The sequence below is a fragment of the Aspergillus heteromorphus genome (genome assembly GCF_003184545.1).
Source record: "Aspergillus heteromorphus CBS 117.55 chromosome Unknown BO70scaffold_25, whole genome shotgun sequence".
Lineage (NCBI taxonomy): Eukaryota > Fungi > Ascomycota > Eurotiomycetes > Eurotiales > Aspergillaceae > Aspergillus > Aspergillus heteromorphus.
This window is the reverse complement of record NW_020290430.1, coordinates 378,268-399,777: the sequence shown is the minus strand read 5'-3', so window position 1 is coordinate 399,777 and position 21,510 is coordinate 378,268. Positions and strand designations below refer to the sequence as shown.

General features: G+C 51.0%; 9 protein-coding genes and 1 non-coding gene across 10 annotated transcripts; 6 read left to right on the top strand and 4 right to left on the bottom strand.

Moving 5' to 3' along the window:
• The first annotated feature begins 557 nt into the window (after positions 1-557).
• On the top strand, positions 558-2,705 carry BO70DRAFT_431598 (uncharacterized protein). The gene is made up of 5 exons (XM_025548254.1): positions 558-611; positions 663-1,193; positions 1,256-1,405; positions 1,453-1,721; positions 1,772-2,705. Exons 2-5 carry the CDS (start codon positions 790-792, stop codon positions 2,548-2,550), a joined length of 1,602 nt encoding a protein of 533 aa, XP_025396663.1. The 5' UTR covers positions 558-611; positions 663-789; the 3' UTR covers positions 2,551-2,705.
• Positions 2,706-3,718: 1,013 nt separating this feature from the next.
• Positions 3,719-4,790, top strand: BO70DRAFT_431597 (lipase family protein; the record flags this gene model as incomplete). The annotated part of the gene is made up of 3 exons (XM_025548253.1): positions 3,719-3,845; positions 3,892-4,060; positions 4,112-4,790. The coding sequence occupies exons 1-3, from the start codon at positions 3,767-3,769 to the stop codon at positions 4,788-4,790; spliced, it is 927 nt and encodes a 308-aa protein (XP_025396662.1). The 5' UTR covers positions 3,719-3,766.
• Positions 4,791-5,785: 995 nt separating this feature from the next.
• Positions 5,786-6,571, top strand: BO70DRAFT_364764 (cupin domain-containing protein). Its single transcript, XM_025543893.1, has 2 exons — positions 5,786-6,282; positions 6,342-6,571. The coding sequence occupies exons 1-2, from the start codon at positions 5,849-5,851 to the stop codon at positions 6,475-6,477; spliced, it is 570 nt and encodes a 189-aa protein (XP_025396661.1). The 5' UTR covers positions 5,786-5,848; the 3' UTR covers positions 6,478-6,571.
• An 83-nt stretch (positions 6,572-6,654) lies between these two features.
• On the top strand, positions 6,655-6,744 carry BO70DRAFT_t266. The gene has a single exon. It is a non-coding gene; the product is annotated as a tRNA-Asp (tRNA).
• A 325-nt stretch (positions 6,745-7,069) lies between these two features.
• Positions 7,070-7,801, top strand: BO70DRAFT_373299 (uncharacterized protein; the record flags this gene model as incomplete). The annotated part of the gene is made up of 3 exons (XM_025544905.1): positions 7,070-7,180; positions 7,242-7,691; positions 7,745-7,801. 3 exons carry the CDS (start codon positions 7,070-7,072, stop codon positions 7,799-7,801), a joined length of 618 nt encoding a protein of 205 aa, XP_025396660.1.
• Positions 7,802-8,665: 864 nt separating this feature from the next.
• Positions 8,666-9,525, bottom strand: BO70DRAFT_114229 (uncharacterized protein). The gene has a single exon (XM_025537904.1). It carries the CDS (start codon positions 9,450-9,452, stop codon positions 8,961-8,963), a length of 492 nt encoding a protein of 163 aa, XP_025396659.1. The 5' UTR covers positions 9,453-9,525; the 3' UTR covers positions 8,666-8,960.
• Positions 9,526-10,119: 594 nt separating this feature from the next.
• Positions 10,120-12,044, top strand: mfsA (glucose-inactivated glycerol proton symporter STL1). Its single transcript, XM_025543892.1, has one exon. The coding sequence runs from the start codon at positions 10,167-10,169 to the stop codon at positions 11,802-11,804; it is 1,638 nt and encodes a 545-aa protein (XP_025396658.1). The 5' UTR covers positions 10,120-10,166; the 3' UTR covers positions 11,805-12,044.
• A 514-nt stretch (positions 12,045-12,558) lies between these two features.
• Positions 12,559-14,218, bottom strand: BO70DRAFT_364762 (putative MFS monocarboxylate transporter). The gene is made up of 2 exons (XM_025543891.1): positions 13,852-14,218; positions 12,559-13,787 (listed from the first exon to the last, which is right to left on the bottom strand). The coding sequence occupies exons 1-2, from the start codon at positions 14,014-14,016 to the stop codon at positions 12,732-12,734; spliced, it is 1,221 nt and encodes a 406-aa protein (XP_025396657.1). The 5' UTR covers positions 14,017-14,218; the 3' UTR covers positions 12,559-12,731.
• Positions 14,219-16,438: 2,220 nt separating this feature from the next.
• BO70DRAFT_355048 (uncharacterized protein) lies at positions 16,439-17,206 on the bottom strand (the record flags this gene model as incomplete). Its single annotated transcript, XM_025541893.1, has 1 exon — positions 16,439-17,206. The coding sequence occupies one exon, from the start codon at positions 17,204-17,206 to the stop codon at positions 16,439-16,441; it is 768 nt and encodes a 255-aa protein (XP_025396656.1).
• Positions 17,207-18,949: 1,743 nt separating this feature from the next.
• On the bottom strand, positions 18,950-20,271 carry BO70DRAFT_413661 (uncharacterized protein; the record flags this gene model as incomplete). Its single annotated transcript, XM_025547333.1, has 3 exons — positions 18,950-19,800; positions 19,897-20,021; positions 20,074-20,271. The coding sequence occupies 3 exons, from the start codon at positions 20,269-20,271 to the stop codon at positions 19,050-19,052; spliced, it is 1,074 nt and encodes a 357-aa protein (XP_025396655.1). The 3' UTR covers positions 18,950-19,049.
• Between the last annotated feature and the right edge of the window lie 1,239 nt (positions 20,272-21,510).

Here is a 21,510-nt window from a genome sequence, read left to right as displayed (position 1 = left end):
TGCTCAGTCAAATTCATGAAAGACGTCCCCAATTACCAAATTCCTCATCATAAATCATATTTAAGAAGGGCGAGGCATCCATCAGCCACTGGGAAGTGTCTATCGTTGTCATCGCTGGTTGCCAGCATCCCAGTCTGATGATTTAGGGCATCGACTAAAGCAGCAGAACCGGGATGTTCCCAATTGGGGAAGCCGCCCGGCTAAACCTGCCATCCGCATGCGGGCTCGCCTTGAGTTCCCCCCCGCATCTCCCCAGTAATGCGACCGCGTCTGACAGCCATCCACCATATCCCATCACACTGCTCAATCATTCTCATCCCGAGAAAATTGCAAACAAAAAAAAAAAGAAAAAGGAAATAAATGAACGAACAAATGGGCGAGGACTTTAGATTTATCTGCCCGCGTCCCCGGAGTACCAGAGCCTGCGATCTATGCAGATCCCGCAAGATCCGGTGTCTACCCACCGAGAAAACATGCGGCACGGACGCTTGTCGAAGGTATAGTATGCCCGAACCAGCAACTGTAAGTTCGGTGGTCCGTACTCAACTCGGTAGATGCGCAAAACTTGGATATAACTGCACCTTTTCGGCCTCTTCGCCGTCGACGGCACGGTGAGTGTTTGGCTTTACTTCAGTCTGGGACATTCGCTGATTGCCAGTTAGAAATGAAAAAGCCTCGAAGAGCCAAACAGTGCGGACTGGTGCAATTCCGTCTAGCGACGATGATGTTGTCTCGGCGCTCTTTCAAGATCAGCCCCAACAGGAAGACCAATCGGCAGGTTTGTGTGAAATGCATCGCCGTGTGTTGGGGGCTCAAACTCCCAGTGATAGGCTTCTTGAGAATTCCAGTGGATCAATAACCAATATAGCAGAGACAAGTAACACTGCAGCTTGTGAGTCTAAGACTGGTAGCTTTAATATCAGCATGAAGGAGGCAGAAGAGCTGCTATCGCTGTTCAAACTGCGAAGAATGTATTTCCCGTTCGTCGAAGTGCCCAACATAGCCTCAGCGGCCTCGATGGCATCATCTCGTCCTTTCCTATTATTGGCCATTCTCACGGTATGCCTAGTACGGAAGCCATTCCTGCAAAAGAGGGTTGACGAAAGATTCCGTCGGGTACTGAGTGAAAGGATTGTCTTTCACGGGGAAAAGAGTTTGGACTACGTGCAAGGTATACTAATTTATATCGCATGGTAATTAAGATCAAGCTGAACATACCCTCTCGTCTACTGAATGGGCTAAATTGTGGTTGCAGGTGCCCGTTACATTTACGACCACTGAACAACCAAATATCGCAGTTTCTGCAAATGCTCTCAACTATGATATCTGACCTAAAGCTCTCTCAAAATGTCGATGATGAAGCGTCTCGAAATGCGTGCCTTGGAACCCACAACTTGTGCTCTCTGTGAGATTGTCCCATTGTTTCTCCGACTTGTCTAATATCAATCTTAGATTATCTGTTAGCTTGGGACGTCGCGGTGATGATCCAGCGTATAGTTATTTAAAAGCGGCACTTGATGCCAATAAGACATCAGGTCAGCCATACGATAATCGACTTCGATACTCGAGGCTTCAGGTGTTCTTTGAAGAAACATATCGCTGTCAGGTAAACCGTGGATCCGACGGATGTCCTATCAAAACACAACAAATAGTTCAAGAAACGATGGAATCGCTTCGGCTGGACCTCCAAATTTTTGAGCGCATGCAAGGTTGCGATAACGGTATTATCAAACTGATATGTACCAGGATACATATACTAATAAATATATAGTTCCTCTCCATCTATCCGCTATGTCCCTTAAGGTAAACATAGCCTTTATGCCGTTCAAAGTTCTCGACACCAAACCCGGCTACAAAGGTCATCCCAAATCTTCGCTCGTGCCACCAGGTCAGGAATCGTATTTACTTGAGCATGCATATTCGTGCCTGACAGAAATACGCGTCTTCTTCGAATATTTTCTCTCCATTCCAGCAGATCAATACATCCACTTCTCAATCAGAGAATGGTGCGAATTAGTCCTCACTATTAGTTCCGCCTCCCACATCTGTTTCCTATCATTCTCCTCTATGAGCCCCGAGTGGAACGACTTCCGAACCAAAGCACGATCGAGCGTCCTAATCTATGTCGAGAGTCTCTCACATCGCATGTGGACTTTATCCGTGTCAAAACCCGGCGACCCTCCCGATAAATACTTCATGTTCAAGTCGGTCCTCGACATTGTTTTATCTACATATGCGTCAACTACTACGCCTCCTCCATCCCAACCATCTGTCACCGGCGAGACATCGTCTGTGACGCAGTCCGATCCTCAGGAAGTGGCCCCGCCAGCAACCACATCAAGTCGCTGCCCCATGATGAACGGAAGCATTCGGGATTCGGATTTCTGGCAGGCTATGGAACAAAGCGATATTCTCTATTTGGAAAGCTTGGGGATCGGAACGAATGGTCAATATGCATTTGCTTCCGGAGCAGTGGGTACTGACAACCTGTTTGATGATGCTGGCGATTGGCCGAGTATATTTTCAGAATGGGTCAATGTTTCCAATTGATCACTCGGGAGTTTGAGTTTTGCGTGACATTGCACAAAAGACCTGCATCATCAAGTGTTGCTCGAGATTAGAGATTTGAGATCGAATATAGCATGTGTTCAGGAAAAGTGCTGCGTGGGTTACTTCTTAATCACGACTCCTCAGAGAAAGTGCAGGTGAACTATATTTGAACAATAACCTGTTCCTCTGCCGTTCCGGAGATTCCCTAGCAAGAATGACGTGTTGGTGCTGTTGCGAAGAACCATTTCCATGCAGGGGTTGGCATTTCGTTCGGAGAAGGGGCGGGACATTTTCATTGGGGGTTCCTGGGGGTGGTCCGAGGAATGCTGCTATTCCAGAAAAAGCACATCCACGCACAACTGTCAAGTGGATACCGATGCCGACCGAGGTTCATTGGGGCCAATTAAAAGAAGTTATCTTTGATGAAAAAGGCCATCGTGATGGTCAGCGGGACTACCGCAGTCATCTCCGATCTGAAGAGATGGGGACTGCTTATCAGCCCATGCCGATGACATCGTTGACACTCCGGATTTTGCGTGAACTAACCTCCATGACATGGCGGAGTACATCTCTGCATATGCAATCCGAGGTCCGAGGTCTGAATACTGGGGGGCTTCTTGGACCAATGATCCGAGTCTGCGGTTCGGTTCTGGTGGGTGGCATATGGCAGACGGTTCAGTCCACGCGAGCGACCCACTCGGTTGCCCTGACTCGATTGAATAGACAGGCACAATAAGTATGGTTCGGTCATTGGCCAGCGAATCGTTATCTCATGGCATCTGCCAAGTTTGGGGATTCATCTGCCAAAGCTTGCGTGAGGAGATGATGTTCAGGGTTGTATTTTTAGACTTCGGGCATTCCCCGATGCCCCCTGAACCGCCGGGTCGATCCATGGTTCGTCGATCCGCGAGCGATGATCCACCGCATAAAACAGCCGAAACGATAAATGGCCAAGCTCCGCTGTTTTCGGTCGGTTTCCTACTTGCCCATTCCTGGCAAGGACCGTCCGGTTCATCACCGGAGACTCGCAAAAAAACCCAAAATTGAGCCATAAGTGGATGACTGTATCACGCGGAGCGGACATTATGGCGTCCGCGGTAACACACTCGGCGCTTTAGCTCGAGCTGTCCAGAGATCTCTATCCAGGGGCATAATATAAGACCATGGAGGGGTCTTCGATCTTTTGAGACAGGCATCCACGCTCACACTCACCACTATGTACCTCCTGAAACCTTTTTTGGTGGCCTTATCCGCTATCACCGCCTGCGAGGCTTTCCCAGCCCTGCAGACAAGAGGTGCGTGCAATCCAAGCGACTGGCCTACCCCCGCTAACGGACTCAGACATTACAACCGAAGCCCTCAGTTCCTTCGATTTCTGGGTGCAATATGCCGCCGCTTCGTACTGCGAGCCTAACTATGTCGGCAAGGCCGGTTCGAAATTGACCTGCTGGGCGAAAAACTGTCCGAGCGTTGAAGAATCTGAGACGAGTATTATGATGGACTTTTCCAAGTAAGGAGGACCCTAGATGATTGCGCTATCAGCTGCTTACACAGACGACAGTACCACCAATACCGATACCTCCGGCTACCTCGCCATCGACGTCACCCACAAAGCCATTGTCCTCGCCTTCCGAGGCTCTTACTCTGTTCGCAACTGGCTTGCCGATGCCACATTCATTTACACCAACCCCAACCTATGCAGTGGTTGTGAGGCGGAACTGGGCTTCTGGAGCTCCTGGATCAACGTACGCGCCAACATCACAACAGCCCTCGCAGAAACAGTCACCCAATATCCCGATTACTCGCTGGTCGTGGTGGGCCACAGTCTTGGTGCCGCGGTCGCAACACTCGCAGCTGCAGACCTGCGCGAACAGGGCTACGTGGCGACTCTATACGCCTTTGCCTCGCCTCGCGTGGCAAACCCCACACTGGCGAAGTACATCACCAACCAGAACAAGGGCGCGAACTTCCGCTTCACGCATACTACAGACCCGGTGCCCAACTTGCCTTTGCAGTTGATGGGATATGCCCATGTCAGTCCGGAATATCACATCACCGCCCCCAACAATGCGACGGTCAATGCCAGCGCGGTTGTCGTCTACCAGAATGGTGATGATCCCAAGGGCAACACCGGTGCTCTTGGAATTCCAGACCTTCTTACCATCGATGCCCATCATTGGTACTTTGAGCGCACTGATGGATGTCTCGGACCTGGAATGCCATTCAAACGATCGAACTAAAGCAGTGATCTGAATGGTTGTGGGCAGAGGCTGTAGCGAGCCTTCAAAGCCACCATGAAGGGAAAGGAGGCCCTCTCGTTCTTTATCAACATTCGTTCAATAGTATATAGAACCACAAATATGTGAATTTAATGATCGGAATTTTTATAATGAGGGGATTGAGTTTATGATCGACATCTGGGCAACAGCCTAGGAACTTTGATCCCAGCATGTGAAACAAGCTACTTGGTGGTGATAATCCCTTATTTTACATTGGGCACCGAGCAATAGGATTGACCTTGCATAGTCCCGCTCAAGTTGCAAGGTCTAAATAGACCGCGTCGTCGCGTTGAGTGTGCTTTACTTTTTTTAGACAGTTCAATCGACATTTCACCTCTTCAAGAACTCGATGTCTCATTTTCTACACTTTCAAGGCGTCAGCCCTTTATCCGCGGAAGCGAGTTATACTATAACAGACCCACGAAATCACGTTCTCAAAACAAGCTTGTCGAACTGTGGTTGACGTCTTGATAAGGGAGGGTTTGAGGATATTCTTGTTACTAACTGGAGACCTTCGTAGAATATGTCCTTACAGAACTTATCATTGTAGGTGTTGAGGTTGGTTGAGAGCGAGCATGAAACCCGACATGGCCCGATACTTGATTACACAGACTCTGGTTGGAAAAAGGATTGCCGTCACAAGGTTGCCCATCTTATCTCGTAAGAGGAGAGCAGCGCAGACACAATCATCTCGGCGACAGAATGGCGGGTGGCGGCCCTCGTATACAGGAACCCCGCAACCGAATCACCGGGGACAACAAGGTTGTGGTCGCACCTCTTGTCTGACGATCATGTCATGCCAAAATCTCGATCACCTGCCAATAGGCGATCCGTCCCAAAATTTTTAATTCCAATGATGAGACGTCGAATACCCGCAAGCCCCGGTAGACTGCCGGCCGGCCGCCGACTGCCGAACCCGCCCCGAGTACTCGGAGCTGGAGATGCATGCCCTGGCATTCATATTCCTGCGTCCTCGCTTGCGAGTACTCTCTCCGTCCACGCGAGCCAACACAATAACAATGCCAGAATACCACCCCCTACCACACCTGCCAGCCATCCGCCGAGTCGTGACGGGCCACACACCCGAAGGAAAAGCGATCTTCCCCCACGACGACCAGGCCCAACTGGTTAACCCGCGTCCCATCCCAGCAGACAGTAACCCTAATACGATACCGGGGTTCTGTCTCATTCACCGCACCCATGGCTACCCCGTCAATCTCCAAGGGCCGGAGAGCGAACTGAGCAATGAGAACCTGGCGCGCGGGAAAATGGCCAGCGGGGATATAATCTCCGAGGTCATTCATATTCCCCCAGGAGAAGGAGAGAGGGGCGCGGCGTATCTGCATCGGAACCATAGTCTGGAGTATGGGGTCATTCTGAAGGGAAGTGTTCAGTTGATTTTGGATGATGGGGTGGAGAAGACGTTATCAGAGGGCGATGTGTTTGTGCAGAGGTGAGTTTGGGATGGAGTGTTTGAACTGTGATGACAGTGTGCTGATTTTGATCTGGCAGGGGCACTATGCATGGCTGGAAGAATATCACAGAGGAATACTGTCGCTTTATGGCCGTGATTATTCCCTCGAACCCGGCAAAAACAGAGTCGGGGGAGGGATTACCGGTTACCAAGATCCCGGGTCTGACGGATTAGTGGTTTGTATGGAGTGTTCTACATTTTTTGAAAAATATGTCAGGGGAAATACGACAGCCCTAACCTATCGCTGAGGAATGTGTGGTTATCGTCTGCAAATGAATCATTGGTCGTAGAATGTTAGGAAATTGCAGAAAGTGCTTGAGTAACTAAGAATAGAAGACCTAATATATCAAATCCCCGATGGTCTAACGGTCATGATTTCCGCTTGTCAATCCTAAACAGGAACAAGCGCGGGAGACCTGGGTTCGACTCCCAGTCGAGGAGATTTCTTTTTTACCTTCTTCGTTTTTTTTTCGGACAGGCGCACGGACATTATTGCCCGGTATATTACCACACAACAACCACCCCTTCTCAGTGATGTTGTTTTTTCTTTCTTGTCTTTTCTTTTCCTCGTTACAGATATCGGGCTTTTAATTTGGAGACAAAAATAGCAGCCCAAATATAAACCAAGGCCATTGAATGAAGGTTCAAAATTCTTCGTCTTGTTTGATTCGTTGCAGTTTCTGCAGAAGTATATAGATCGAACTAGATATCATTGCGACTATATTGGCATAATCTTTTCCATTTAATCTCTACCAATCCGACCATAATGCACATTACGAGCCCTTCAGATATCGTCATTCAGGAGAAATTGAAAGAATCCAACCATTCCGTGATTTTTAGAGTGGCAATGAAGGGAAGAGAATATGCTATGAAAGTGGTAGGTAGGAACGCTGCACACCATATAACCGGCGCTAAATATAACAAGTACCATGACAGAGGTCAATCCTTTCGTGTGCGAGTCGAAGGCATATCGACGACTGAGAGACACGCGACTTTGCGAGCGGGGAGTTGTTCCCGATTTCCATAGGACAATCGAGAAACTGGATCCCACCCAATACCCGCAGCTATCTATGTTCATCAATGATGAACGTCCTCCAAGTGCAATTATCAAAGAATATATTCCCAACATGGAGCCAATCAACGTATCTAACTATGCAGAGCGGCGTATGATAAGATTACGCGAGATTTTGGACGACATTCACAATGCAAATATTGTCCATGGCGACCCTTGGCCACGAAACATGATGGTCTGTTCAAGGCAAAATTCTAGAGTGCTCTGGATTGATTTGGACTCAGCCCAGACATTTGACGAACGCCCCTTTACTTCGAGACAAGATGGTTGGATCAAGGAAGAGGACAGAGTTTTGGATTATTTTATACTGGCATTGGTAGGTCTAGGTACAGCTCACAGTGGAAAGTATTTTGACCGATGATTCTGTAGGGTAGTGATCACAAGGAGGGAAAACTGGCAAGGGCCTCATCCTACAACTATAGTTAGTTCTTATAGAAACCCAGAAGATAGAGAGCATACTGCTCAAGTGATCAAATCTGTCCTTCACAACCACATATTTAACACATTCACCCACAGTGCATTGGTTGTATGTTCCGACAGGGGGTTAATGCTGGTGGGAAATTTTCGAGATCGTCGGTGCTATGAGCGATGGCAGCCGGGAGACGGAAATCGAATCATATGAGCCACATCGGACCCACTACGACTACACCTGCTGCAAGTGCAAAGTACGATAGTGGGCTTTCACCGGACTGTGCATCGCCATGAACGGTGCCAAGGAGAAGGATATCTGTTGGGATACACACCACTACATCAAGGCATGAAAAGCGCCATTTGGACTGCAGCCATCCGCTGACTGAACCTTTATCGACGTCTTGAATATGGACATGGACGAGCAACCAAAGACTATTATCATTGCGGTGACATTTAAAGCAAGTCTGTATAGCTGTTGTGAACATTTTATAATTCGAGCCACATACGCCCTACATGAACTCCATTAGCCCTGATGCTGTCCATGAGACATGAGTACAGTGTAACAGCCGATTTTCCGTAACCGGAATTCCTTCAGGTGGCCCTGGCGTTTGGATATTACATGATGTTGTCCCTTCTTAATCAAAGACCTTCATCCGAACACTCTGGTAGCGTGAGCCCTATACACATCAACATGGTTTGGTGACCTTACTCGTTCGAATCTCGCTATAGTTTCTTCTTGTATCTACATCTCCAGGGGTGGGGAACAGGGCTTCTCGCATAATCTTCGCGGTTAATTTGCCGAAGGCCCGCACTTCCGATGCTATTCCTAAGTGAGTCAATAGCAATAGCTCCATCGTTAGGGTAAGTGGGGGCACGACCTTCATGGCCAAGGATCCTAGAGACTAAGGTGAGGGGGTGAGAGCAGGGAGAGGAACCATACCACTCCGAGCCAATCCCGCCGTCCGAGGCGAAGAAGATACCAAAGTCACTCTCTCACAGAAATCACCTGCACCAAGCAGTGTGATCCTTTTCCAAGTTTTCCCGTCTGTCCAACGATCCCGTCACTGCGCGACATCAGAAAGCCCTACGGAGCCGAAGAGGTCTCACGGACTGGGGACACGATATCCTCCAGTCGGGGATTTGGGGTGATAGGTTCGACGCGGGAAGCCTGCAGTTAGGGCACGGAACCCTCGTTGAGCATGAGGGGTTGAAAGGGACGCACACAGAGAAGAGGCTTGGGCACAGCGACGATGACGCGGCCAAGACGGCTTGATGGATCTTTGCCAAGGAACCGATCCCACCTGCTGACACGACGATGGACGTGCTGCCCGCCAGAGTTGCGGCGGCAAGCGGAGGAGGCGTTCCGTCGCGTGTCTCTGGAGCTGGGTGCATCGCGAGCAAGGCAAGGAGGGTAGACTAAGCACTGCCTCGCGAGCCAGCATAACAGTTCGAAAGCAGGGTGACATGTGGCATGTGGTCCTCTTGCCATGAGACAGGCACCTGGCACGCAAGGGCCTCGGGAAGATACTACGGGGAAGGCCACGCGGCTTAGTAAGGGGTGGAGGTTAATTTCGCGCGCGGCCTCCGACAATAAAACCACTAACCGGGGGTCGGACGGGGATGGCACGGGAATCGGGGGCCGTATAGAAAAAAAAGGGTAACTCATGCGAGTGGTTGTTGGACGATGTGGAGGAGATCAGGCTGTAATTTGTCGGCCCTAGCCGCAAAAGCGCGTCAGCGGCGGGGGAAGAGAGTAACGGGCGGTGGATGGGGATGGGGTTTGCAAAGCAGCAACAAGGCGGGCAACCAGATACACTACTGCGACTTGGACCCTCGGACCCTGATCCAAAAGCCCCCGGGAAATCCCCGTGGGGAGAGCCTAGGGTCGCATGAGATGCCGTTTGCGGCAGGCAGACGGACGATCCCCTGGCCCACTCCCGGGGGCGCTCCACCCGCACGGCTCAAGGCTGACCGGGTCTCTGACTCGCTGAGCCAGCGCAGAGTCTCGCGGTCTTAGAGTCTCTGAGAGTCTCTGACATGGGAGGCGTCCAGTGGCCGTCCAAGCGAGTGCTTGTGAGCGCTTGGCACTTCGGCGTACCATCCACACGTAGCAAGGCTCAGACACTGAGGTCCGGGCCAACCACAAAACCTCAGCCGCTAGGTCCTTGGCCCTCTCGGCGCCTCGCGCGACTTGCCTACGGCACCGCGCCGATGATGCCATCTCCAACCCGACTGTTCTTGGCGCGGCTACACGTGGGGGAGGCCCTAACTCCCGCAAAAGTCCATAAAGTAGGGCCGTCTTCCCCACGTTGCACCGCGTGTCTTTGGTTCTTCTTCCCTCCAGTCCATCCTACAGAGGCACAGATCACCCTCCTGCAACATGTGGACAAAAACCTCCGGCTTGCGGGGCAAGCGCCTCCATTTTGCCATCACCCTCACCTCCGTTGTCGGCTTCTCGCTCTTCGGTTACGATCAGGGCTTGATGTCCGGCATCATCAACGGTACTGAGTTCGTCAAGGAGTTTCCCGCTCTCTCTACCAGTGGCCCCGTCCCAGCTGGATACACCGAGAGCTCCTACTCCGCCCATGTCTCGGTTCTTCGCGGTGCTGTCACGGCTTGTTACGAGCTGGGTTGTTTCTTCGGTGCCATCTTCACGCTCATCTACGGCGAACGTATTGGCCGGACCCCGTTGCTGGTCGCCGGTGGTCTCCTAATGGTTCTTGGTACAGTGATTTCCACCGCTGCGTTTGGTTCCCATTGGGGTCTGGGCCAGTTTGTTATCGGTCGTGTCATCTCGGGTATCGGAAACGGCATGGACACGGCCACCATCCCCGTCTGGCAGTCAGAATGCTCACGCTCCCACAACCGTGGTTTCCTCGTCTGCTTCGAGGGTGCCATCATCGCCGTGGGCACTTTCATCGCCTACTGGATCGATTTCGGTCTCTCCTACGTGAACAACTCGGTCCAATGGCGCTTCCCCGTCGCATTCCAGATTGTCTTCGCGATCTGTGTGACCATCGGCGCTCTGATGCTTCCCGAGTCGCCGCGATGGTTCCTCATACGGGGACACGACCAGGAGGCATTGGAAGTTCTGGCAGCCCTTAACGACAGTTCCCCCGATGCTGACGATGTGCTTACGGACTTTAACCTCATGAAGGCCGATCTCAAGGCCATGCAGGGCGCCAAGGGTAACTGGAAGACTCTCTTTACCTTCGGCAAGACCCAAGAGTTCCAGCGCATGATGATCGGTTGCTCTGGTCAGTTCTTCCAGCAGTTCACCGGCTGCAACGCCGCCATCTACTACTCGACCCTGCTGTTCGAGCAGAACCTGGGCATGACGGGCAAACTGCCCTTGATCCTGGGTGGTGTCTTCGCCACTGTCTACGCCCTGTCAACCATTCCCTCCTTCTTCATGATCGAGAAGGTCGGTCGCCGCAACCTGTTCCTGATCGGGTTCGCGGGCCAGGGTCTCAGTTTCATCATTACCATGGCATGCCTGATCGACGAAAACTCGCAGAACTCCAAGGGTGCGGTGGTCGGAATTTTCCTGTTCATCTGCTTCTTTGCGTTCACGACCCTCCCGCTGCCGTGGATCTACCCTCCCGAAATCAACCCTCTCCGCACCCGTACCATGGCTGCGTCAGCCTCGACCTGCACGAACTGGATCACCAACTTCGCCGTGGTGATGTTCACGCCCGTGTTCTCGGACACCAGCAAATGGGGCATCTACCTCTTCTTCGCGCTGGTCAACTTCATCGGCATCCCGTTCGCCTGGTTCTTCTATGCCGAGACCGCGGGCCGCGAACTCGAGGAGGTGGACATCATCTTCGCCAAGGCCCACATCGAGAAGAAGTGGCCGTACCAGGTCGCGAACGAGCTGCCCAAGCTCAGCCCCGAGCAGATCGCCCAGATGCAGCAGGATCTGGGTCTGGACACGCCGGATCATCACGTCGTGTCGGAGGCCGAGAAGGCCGAGGTCGCCATGAGCAGCGGCGAGAGCGTTGAGAAGCAGGAGTAGATGTTATACCCCGATACCCAATTGTCGAAGGCTTCCTTCCAGCCCACGGTAGATCTGTTTGTCATGCGATATGATCCGTTTTGTCCGATGGCTCGAGGTAGCTGTCGGCTGTTATGATGTGTTTTCTCCTGTGTCTAGTGGCCGATACCCCCTTCTACTAGCAATCAGAGAATTTGTCCGGCTTTGTCCGCTTAGTATAGATTCAGTGGAATGAGATTGTTACGTACTCCTCTTATTTACCTACTATGTATTTGTCTTAGGTAGATCATGTGTTCAAGGATCGCTAGTGAATAACGCGCGAAACTAAATATTCGACTAGAATTTAGGCCCGAAGGGAAACAGAAGGATTGACTGCAGGGTCGGGGAGACAGGAGCCACGTAAGGGATCTGCTGTCAGCATCCCGCTCGCGACTAGTACTTGCAGTAGGCGTGCATATCGGACATGTCAAATGTGTCCTGATATCCAATTAGCTCCTACTCAGTAGATTGCCCACACAAACATCGATGGACAAAAATAACCCGTGAATGAACGAATAATATCGTTGAGTAAAGTACTGTACTACACTCGCATGCGAGAAAACAGTGGTTATATGAATACTTGCTACATGCGGGGAAAAGGTGGCTCCACGCTAAAATCTCACATTCCGATGATCGCACTCCCGAGACTCTTGCTTTTTAGGTACAAGACTTACCCTTTGCCTCGAGCCGGAAACAGCCAGGCTGTATTAAACTCTATAAGTACCTACTATCTAAGCTCTCTGCAGATTTCCTGTCACATGCGATCGCAGGAAAGTGAAGGACAAGCAGGCTTCGCGTCCGCTCATAGATGTGAAAGAAAAGAATAGCGCCCGTACCTATTTCAACAATTCCCCGAACCCAAAATAAAGCACTTTTTTCGCCCCCTCATGTCTCCAAGACAGTCAAAATCTACAACCACTTCAAAGACCTCGCGATATAGCTCCCACCCCCAACCACGCCCGTGACGCCCTTAAAAACAATCAAAGTGCCATATCCACTCCCGTATCCATACCCGGGTTTCCCCTCCCACGGCATCCCCTTGATAAGAGCCTCGCTAAGGGGCCCGGAAACGATACTCCCGACGCCCCTCCCCGCGGCAAGACACGCAAAGACCATGCTCGATTCTGCGGAGGCCTTCTTGCGGACAACATCGCGCATAATACCCGGCCAGGTGCTTGTGTAGGACCCCGCGAAGAGACCGTATACGATGGCGAAGATGAACAGGGGGGCGAGAGACACGGAGAAGCCCCAGATGAGGAAGACGCCGACGGTGGAACCGACGGTTGAGACGAGGATGCAGACGGTGACGTCAAGCCTGTCGACGATGGCGCCCATCAGCACACAGCCGACGACGGAGGCGAAGTTGAAGAGGATGACGGTTAGCGCTTGCAGACTTTTCGAGGCACCGATCATGCCGGCGTAGGTGGGGAGGTAGAGGGAGGGGAGGAAGAACCCGAGGGCCTCGACGATGTTGCACAGCTCGAAGAGGACAAATGTCGAGGAGAGTATGAACCGAAGGTTGGGAGGTGGAGGGCTAACCCGGTTTTTTGCGACCGGCACGCGCGGTTTGACGAAGTAGACCAGCGGCGCGGCGAGGAGAAAGAGCGCGATGGCGAAGGCGCGCAAGGCAGTCCGGAACCCATATCGGTTGAGGAGTTGCTCCATGACGATGGGGAGGACGACGCCGCCGAGTCCGGTTCCGGCCCACATGACGCCGAAGGCGAGGCCCTTGCGCTTGTCGAACCAGTCTTCCATGAGGAGGATGCAAGGGGAGTAAGCGATGCTACCGCCCACGGCGTAGCAGACGCCTTGAGTAACGATGAGGTGGGTGACGTTTGTGGAGAGGGAGCTGAGCCCGAGGGCCAGACACATCACGAGCACGCCGGCACCGCAGCCCCGGCGTTGGTACTGGGGCCATTGTCGGTATGCGGCGAACACAAACGGCAGGTCGAGATACATTATTCCCTGGGGGGGGGTTAGATCGGGTGATTTATAGATTTGAGCGACCGGGAATATTCGATGTTCTTACCATGGCGCAGGTTCCGACGAGGGCGATATTCCCCGAGCTGCTGAATTCGGGTAGCTGGGTGTAGTATGCTTGGAAAATGCCATAGGTGAATGCAAATCCCCAGACGAGAGCCTCCATGACGAAGCACGCAGCGAGGAAAAGCCAGGCATCCACCCCGCGGTCCATTGGGGGGAGTTTCTGCATGCCATGGCTGACATTTGACAGCGAAGTCGCCTCATGCAGCCCCTTTTCGGTCTCATGCATCGAGGAGGGCGAGTCTGTTACCTGCTCCATTGTCGGAGTCGGGGAAATCGTGGCCAAGGAGAATCCAATAATGAGGAGATTTTCCCGAGTTGAACGATGGAAGAGATTCCATCGCGCGAGCGTGAACAGAACAGAATATTTTATAGCTGTTACCCAGGCTCAGGCTCAGGAAACGCGATGTCATCCACAGGACGCGCAAAGAATGATCACCTCATAAAGTCGGGGTTTGCTACTCGGCCGCTAAGGCATCCACCCGTCAGTAGCGCGGCACAGGATTCGTGGAAACTGAACTCCAGTCATCTCCACATGAGTGGCAATCGGCCAGTCAGATATCCGGGGATAGGCGTCCTAGTGCTGATGCCGGCGCCAACAGCTGCATCCTTCTGACGATCTCTTATTCAAAGGCGTGTGGAAGTTGCCTGCAAAGATCTAGGAATGAATGGTTCTTTGTAAAAATTAGAAAAAAAAATGTAATTAAGCTCTTTAAAGATTAAAAAAAAATGAATTTTAAATTTTAATCAATAAAGGTAAAATAAAAATGTCATAACAGAAAGCACCCCCTCTGAACCTGCAAAAGTCGCGCTACTAAATCCCATCGTCTAGCACCACTGGCTGCCTGGATCACGTGACTTGCTGCATTCTGCCTCTGATTTTAGACTGCTAGCACCTCTACGCGTACCGCGCGTAAAGTCAGACCGACTGGATGTGTACTGTGTAGAGTCTGTCGCGCTGAGCACGCCCTCAAGACGCGCGATCGGCGCGTACATCTTTTAATCATGTTATGACGGATTTGTTAGTGTGGCTTAATGGCGTGGAGTTGTCGAGGCCGGTGTGGCTGTAGCGCCTCTCTCTCTACAACCCACCTTCTCAGCTCTCGCTCACCGCGCCATTTTCTCGCTCCTTCATCCTTAACTGGGCCGAGAGTCAGGAAGAAAAAAAAAACACATTTCCCAACGGTACTCAACCGGGCGTTGGGTGGCATTGAACCAGTTGTCCGCGTCTTGGCACATGCGATGCCACATGTAACCCTACAACCTCGGCTCTTATCAACGCACGGACACTCGCTGCCCTGACGTACGTATCTATCGTCCCAAAGTCCTACAATCCAAGATGCAACATGACATGAACCAAGGTTCTGGGCAGATTCCTTCGCTTGATGCATGGCTGTTATCGCAGACGAACAATTGGCTACCTTGAATCAATTGAGAGACGGATGCTACGACAACGTCCGTGTGGGAGTACTTATTGCAACAGCGGGAAGGGATCTAGATCTGATCCAAGATAGACATCTATCTGGACGAAGTCACCTATCTAAACCAGTCGAAAAGGTGCTGTACCGGTGCCCCGACCTAACAAATGATACCCTGCTACATCATCCATGGCAAGTACACTCCACTACTGATTGAATCTTTGCGTGGGAAATGGTCAAAGTATCCAAAGTATCGGTCATGACTCTGTTATAGGGCCCGAAAAAGGCAGGAAGACCTTGCTGGGACGGTATTCAAGCGCCATGGTCAATGTCGCCGGTGAGTCTGGATTTCGGCAGGTATGCCGTGAGCTTCGGGGCGCTGGGAAGACACCGACTAGAAACGACATGCTGGTGCCGTATGCGAATCTATGGTCCTTCAAAAGGATCTAGAGTTGTGTTTGACTCCTCGAACTACGAGTGGCTGGCATATGGTGATAGTTTTGGATGAGTGTAAGGTTGGAAGGTTGGGGCCAATTTTCTTGGGAGAGCAGAAGTGAGATTACGGTTCTAAACTAATGATGATATTTGATGAGGCTGATTTATTGGTCTGATTACAAATGTCTTTGCCATAGTGTATCGCAACAGCGTATCTGCTAAACATATCCCTGACTGCCAACGAAAGCCTGATACAGATTCTAGGTGGGGAATAAGACAGTCTAGCCCTTGATGTCTGGCGAACAGGATGCATGGGCCAAAAAGTGTAGCTAGAAAAAGTCCAACGACCAAAAAGAAAGTTCCAAACAAGTGACGAATGAAATGTAGAGCCACTTCGTGAAGCACTGCACATACCAGGCTGCTCACTGCCAAATTATGTCCATTCAATTCCGGGATTTCGTTCGCATTTCTTGCGCTTTCAAATTCTGGCCCTTGAGGATTTTTGCTTGTCTCAGCGCACATTGAAGATCGAACACATAAGCCAATAGTCGGTCTCGCATCATGCAATGTCAGGTAAAGACAGCAGTGTCAATATCATCCCGTTTCATGGCCCGTATCCTCCATACTGCTAGATACAAATATGTTTCTAGAGCCCTTATCACTGCGGATGGCACAGGCAAGACCCTCAGAGATCAATAAAGAAATGCTCTGACCATTTCCCTAAGCACTGAGTACATTCCACAAATTCTGGTGTCTTTCGATACTTCCCACTGAGACTTCATAGGCCTTAAGGTGCTCGGGAATCTCCTCGTACTTGACAGGAGTCTCACGGTAGAAGAGCTGGAACAATTCGTCGATCACACTTTGAGGAATGCCACGGTCGACCACGAAGGCATGTCCGTCCAGAGTCAAGGCTGTAACCCTCAAGTGTTCGACCCAATCCCCGATATCCAGGTCTTCGAGGTTTGCATTTTCATACGGGTTACCGGTGGTCATGTTTGACAGAGCGTGGTCCAGCTCCTCGGACTGAAGCCACTCTCCTAGGTCGGAGCCTTCGACGTTTGCGTTTGCGTTCGCGTGATTGTTCTCGATACTCATGCTTGGAGGAAAGCTGTTTATGTCTGTGGGCAGGAGCCAGTAATTCTCTAGATTGAGGTCCTGGAGGAGCAAACTTTCGTCGTGATTTAGAGTGCCCATACCCAAAGTAATGTGGTTGATGTCCATGGACTCAAACGGTTCTCCGACATCGAAATCCTCGTGGTTGGCATTTTCGTATTCGTTGCTGGTAGTCATACTCACAGGAGGATGGCCGTTGATGTTCATGGACGCGACTCGTTCTCCAATATTGAACTCTTCAACGCTCGCGACTTCATGTTGGTTGCTGTTGATCATGTTTGAAGGAAGGCGGTTGATATCCATGGACTCGAGCCATTCGCTGATGTCGAGGTCCTTGGGGCTTGCGACTTCGTGTTGATTGTCCGTTGACATGATTAAATGGAGGTAATTAATGCTGAACACGAGGGAGTAATATCAAGCACTTGGTATTCAGACTGTCCTCCTTAACGGTGGCTGACAGGTGGGGCTGTGGGTGATGAAGGGAGGAAGGAAGGAAGGAGGAAGGAGAAAAGGAAGTGGAGAGGGGAGAGGGGGGAAGAAAACTCTGGCACCAGGAGACTGGAGTGAATAAATCTCTATATTCACGTTTGATTTGAAGGTTTCCCAGGACCAAAAGCTATCCCCTGGTAACACAGGTTTAATTGAATACCAGTACCTTTCACTGGCCATGGAGCTTTCTATTCCCGATCTTCGCTCAAAGTCTCCTCCAAGCCGAGTCATACGTGGTTTCACAATCCTTGGACATCTTGTTGAGAGGTGAGTATGTTGTCATTTCTATCTCACACCCTCGCCCAATTTCATATCGGATAGAAGGAAAGCACGTCTTCCAGGCTGCGGGTGCTGCGACAGTATATCGTCACTTGCAGGTGCCTAGGAAAGACTATTCCCTAGGTAATTATATCCTTCAATACTGTACAGTACATTCACGCTACTTGGTTCATTATTGTTCTATCCAAGCAAAATAGATCAATCATTCATTCCTGCTATTTGGTGACTGCTGGAGTGCGAAAAGGCCTCCCCGAAAAGGATCACCCGGGAGGGAATATATAGCTTGACAGCGACATGGGTTTGGGCAAAACAACTACATTCATTTTAAAAGCCATATTTTATGCAATCCCCAAACGACTCAAATTCGAATATAAAAAGTAGCCGCTAAATCTGTCAACGATGCAAAAACCCCTCGAGGGAAACTGCGTGCAGTGTGGAAATGACTGAGGGATAACGGGGCAAAGGAGGCGCAGGGACATCCGACGGCTCGGAACGTAGAACTTTCCTCGAGCCGAATACCTTCAGCCCGAAAAATGCTTGAACAATCACGTACATCACCTCAGACATCAAATCGCCAGCGATAGATTGATAGAAACCCATGGAATGATGAGATGGGGCATGTCATACGTTCCAAAACCACCTGTTGAGATACTGGGGGAATAATGGTCAAAAGATTTTTCAATACGAAGTCATCCTTTCGTCCCTCCGAAAGCATGAGAAAAGAACGAAGAGGAGGGCAAAAAAAACCCTCGTCTCGGGGAAAATCGAAGTCACGAATATTAATATCGTTGTTAAGTTGCAGACCCTCCTTAATTTCCTCCGCCATGTCAAACCAGCTGATTCTCGCCCACTTTGCCCGAAGTGGGCTAGTACCCGCTACCAGGGGGCCCAGGGGCCTCCGAGAAAAACTCGGCGATAAGAACAAGATCAGGCTTTGAGGCCTTTGTTGTCTGTCAGCCGGGGGATCTTCCCTGACAGGAAACCCTTTAATGGACCGGGGATGGCATGCTCACCTCTTGGTGGGGGGAAGGATTGTTGAAGACTTCTGCACGCTATTGCCCCGCCGGCCACCGAAACCTGAAACCAACCGCATGGATCAGGCCCCGGCCCTGGCTAGCGCTGATCAGGCAATTTACAGGATCCTCTATCAGTCGATTTGCTCGTATTCCAGATTGATAGTACCTGGAAGTAAGAGGCTATTACGTATACCTTAAAATTGATGTGGCGGGAAGGAGGTAAAATAGAGTAAACAGATAGCGTGTCGTGCATATGACCGATGATTGCCGCAGAATAGGCCCGTATTCTCAAATTGTTTACCATCCTATTTTGGTTACAAGATCGACCTAGGATCAATAGCTCATGCAAAGGAATTTCAAAAAACAGCTTGTTCTCGAAGTATCAAGATTGATGTATGATCAATCGGCCAGAAAGGTCCCGAAGCGCGTGTTTACAAAACCCCCACGCAAATATAGTAGTCCAGCCAAAGCGAGGAACAGGAGCTGCCCACTGTCGGATTCCACTCCTCAATCTCCGCCTGTGTGACATCCTCCGCTGTGGCAATGCTGGAGCAGCTATCTCCCGACGCCACCAAGTAGAACTTGTCACAGTCGTCGACCATTCCAGACTCGTAAGGGGTGGGGGTGGTGATACCATTCCCTGCAGAGGTCGTAGTGGCTGTAGATGCTACGGTGGTGGTCGAAGCGACATACCCAATCACATCAATGCAAACGTAGTCGTCAGCCCACAGGTCAGCGCAGGTATCGCCGACGGCAGGATTCCAGGCATAGAAATCCGCCAGTGAGATACCAGCGTCAGAGGCGATCGTGGAACAGCTGTCCCCGGATTCAACAAGATAGAATTTATCACACGTGGAACTCATACCCGTTTGGATGGGGGAAGGGGTAGTGATGCCATCTCCGGCACTGGTAGTTGTGCTTGAGATGGCAATGGTGGTAGTTACCGCGGCAGTTGTCGAAGCCACAAACCCAATGACATCAATGCAGACATAGTCGTCAGCCCACAGGTCGGCGCAAGTATCGCCGACCGCAGGGTTCCAGGCATAGAAGTCAGCAAGGGAGATACCCGCGTCAGCAGCAATCGTGGAACAACTATCTCCAGAAGCAACGAGATAGAACTTGTCGCAGGTGGATGTCATCCCGGTTTGAATTGCTGATGGAGTGGTGACTCCATCGCCCGAACTGGTCGTCGACACCACAGTGGTTACAGTCGACGCTGCAAGTGTAGTGGTGACCAAGGTTGATAGTGTAGAGGAGGAAGCGGAGCCAAATGAAGACGAGGTAGAGACGGAAGACGAGGAGGAAGATGTGGAGGTGCCCCAAGTCAAAAAGTCGACGTCAACGCAGTAGTCGAACCCAGCTGCCACATCACAGCTGGTGTATACCAATACGAGATAAGGGTTCTGGTCGCATGTCAGATGAATGATATCCAACCACCAAAGAGCATTTACGCACCCAACTGAGAAACTCGAGCTCTGAGATGCCGTACTCCTCTTCGATCTTTGCACAGGTGAGGCCGTCGGTGTACGCCACCCATTCGCTGCAGTCAGGGTCCGCTCCGGGAAACGCTGTTCCCGGAGGATCAACAAGGTAACCTGCGGCGAAGTTACTGCCAGCAAGCAGAAGGCTCGCCACCACTGAGGTACGAACCATGATTCATAAAAGAAAATATCAATCAAGAAATGCGAGGCAGTGGAATAGAAACGGTCTCTTGGTCGGGAACTATCGAGGCACCGTCCGTTGAGTTACCTTATATAGCTACCGGACAGCTCAGATGGTAGATATACAATATCCGGTATCGAGTTCTGATATTGATCGCCAGGATCCAAGCAGGCCCCTGAGCTGGCTTGGTATGCGTGTTCACTCGACCTGGAGACCAGGTCATGGCTCCTGCCTTTCGGCAGAAGGACCGTTGCAAAGTCCGGCTTTAAGCCCTGAAATAGGTTTAGCATGGTCCGTGTTTGGGGGCCAAGTATCCACAGGATGCCCACCTTCTCGGATGGCAGTGAACACTCATTTACGCAGGCCAATCGAACGGCGGGATTGGAACGCCAGGGCACCAGGGGAATTTTGAAATACGATATCCGTGTGGATGAGGCTGAGTCTGGCTCAGTTCAATCGAAGGGCCCAACCGAAGGGCCCAATCGGAGGGTCTTCACGACTCAGGGGCAAACACGGCAAATTAAGCTGAAGAAACGAATGATCCACGAGATAAGATCGTAATTCAGTCAGGGGATAGATCCGGGTCTTTCAGGAGAACATCATCTGACTCGTGTTGGGGGGAAGGCCCAGGGAGGACTCACATGGACTGAAGGAAATACAACTCCTCTACGCACGGCCAACAAACATCCGGGCGGACATAAAGACAGGCTACAACATCAAGACAGGAAATATATGGACAAGTGACTATGAATTTAATTGTTGCCACTGTCAAACTGCCAAAGAATTGGAGGCAGATACTTGGCCTCTCTAGTCCGGACGTTAGCTGGCAGTGCCATGTGGGCCATCATGCGACAAAGGATCCCCGACGGGCGAAGGAAAGTGTCCCGTTTCTCGAAAAGTTGCCTCAGCCTTATCGCTGTGTTTGATGCGTAAATCCAGTGAATGCCGCACTATTCACTGCTTTGCTTACCGCCCACTTTCTATGTCTGAATATATCCCCTAGACAGCGACCATCTCAACCGGCCAGCGCCCATATATACTAGTTTCCCAGAGACCACAATGAAATTTAGCAAAGCCGATGCCCTGAAGTCTACTGCAACCCTCCCCACATCACCTGGCGTCTGAATACGAAGTCGAAGACTAGGCCATGATTCCCATAGGTAGCCAATTCATCTAGCGGCCAGACCACAGGATCTAGCGCCTCTAATTAGCGTGGCAGTATGGGCTATC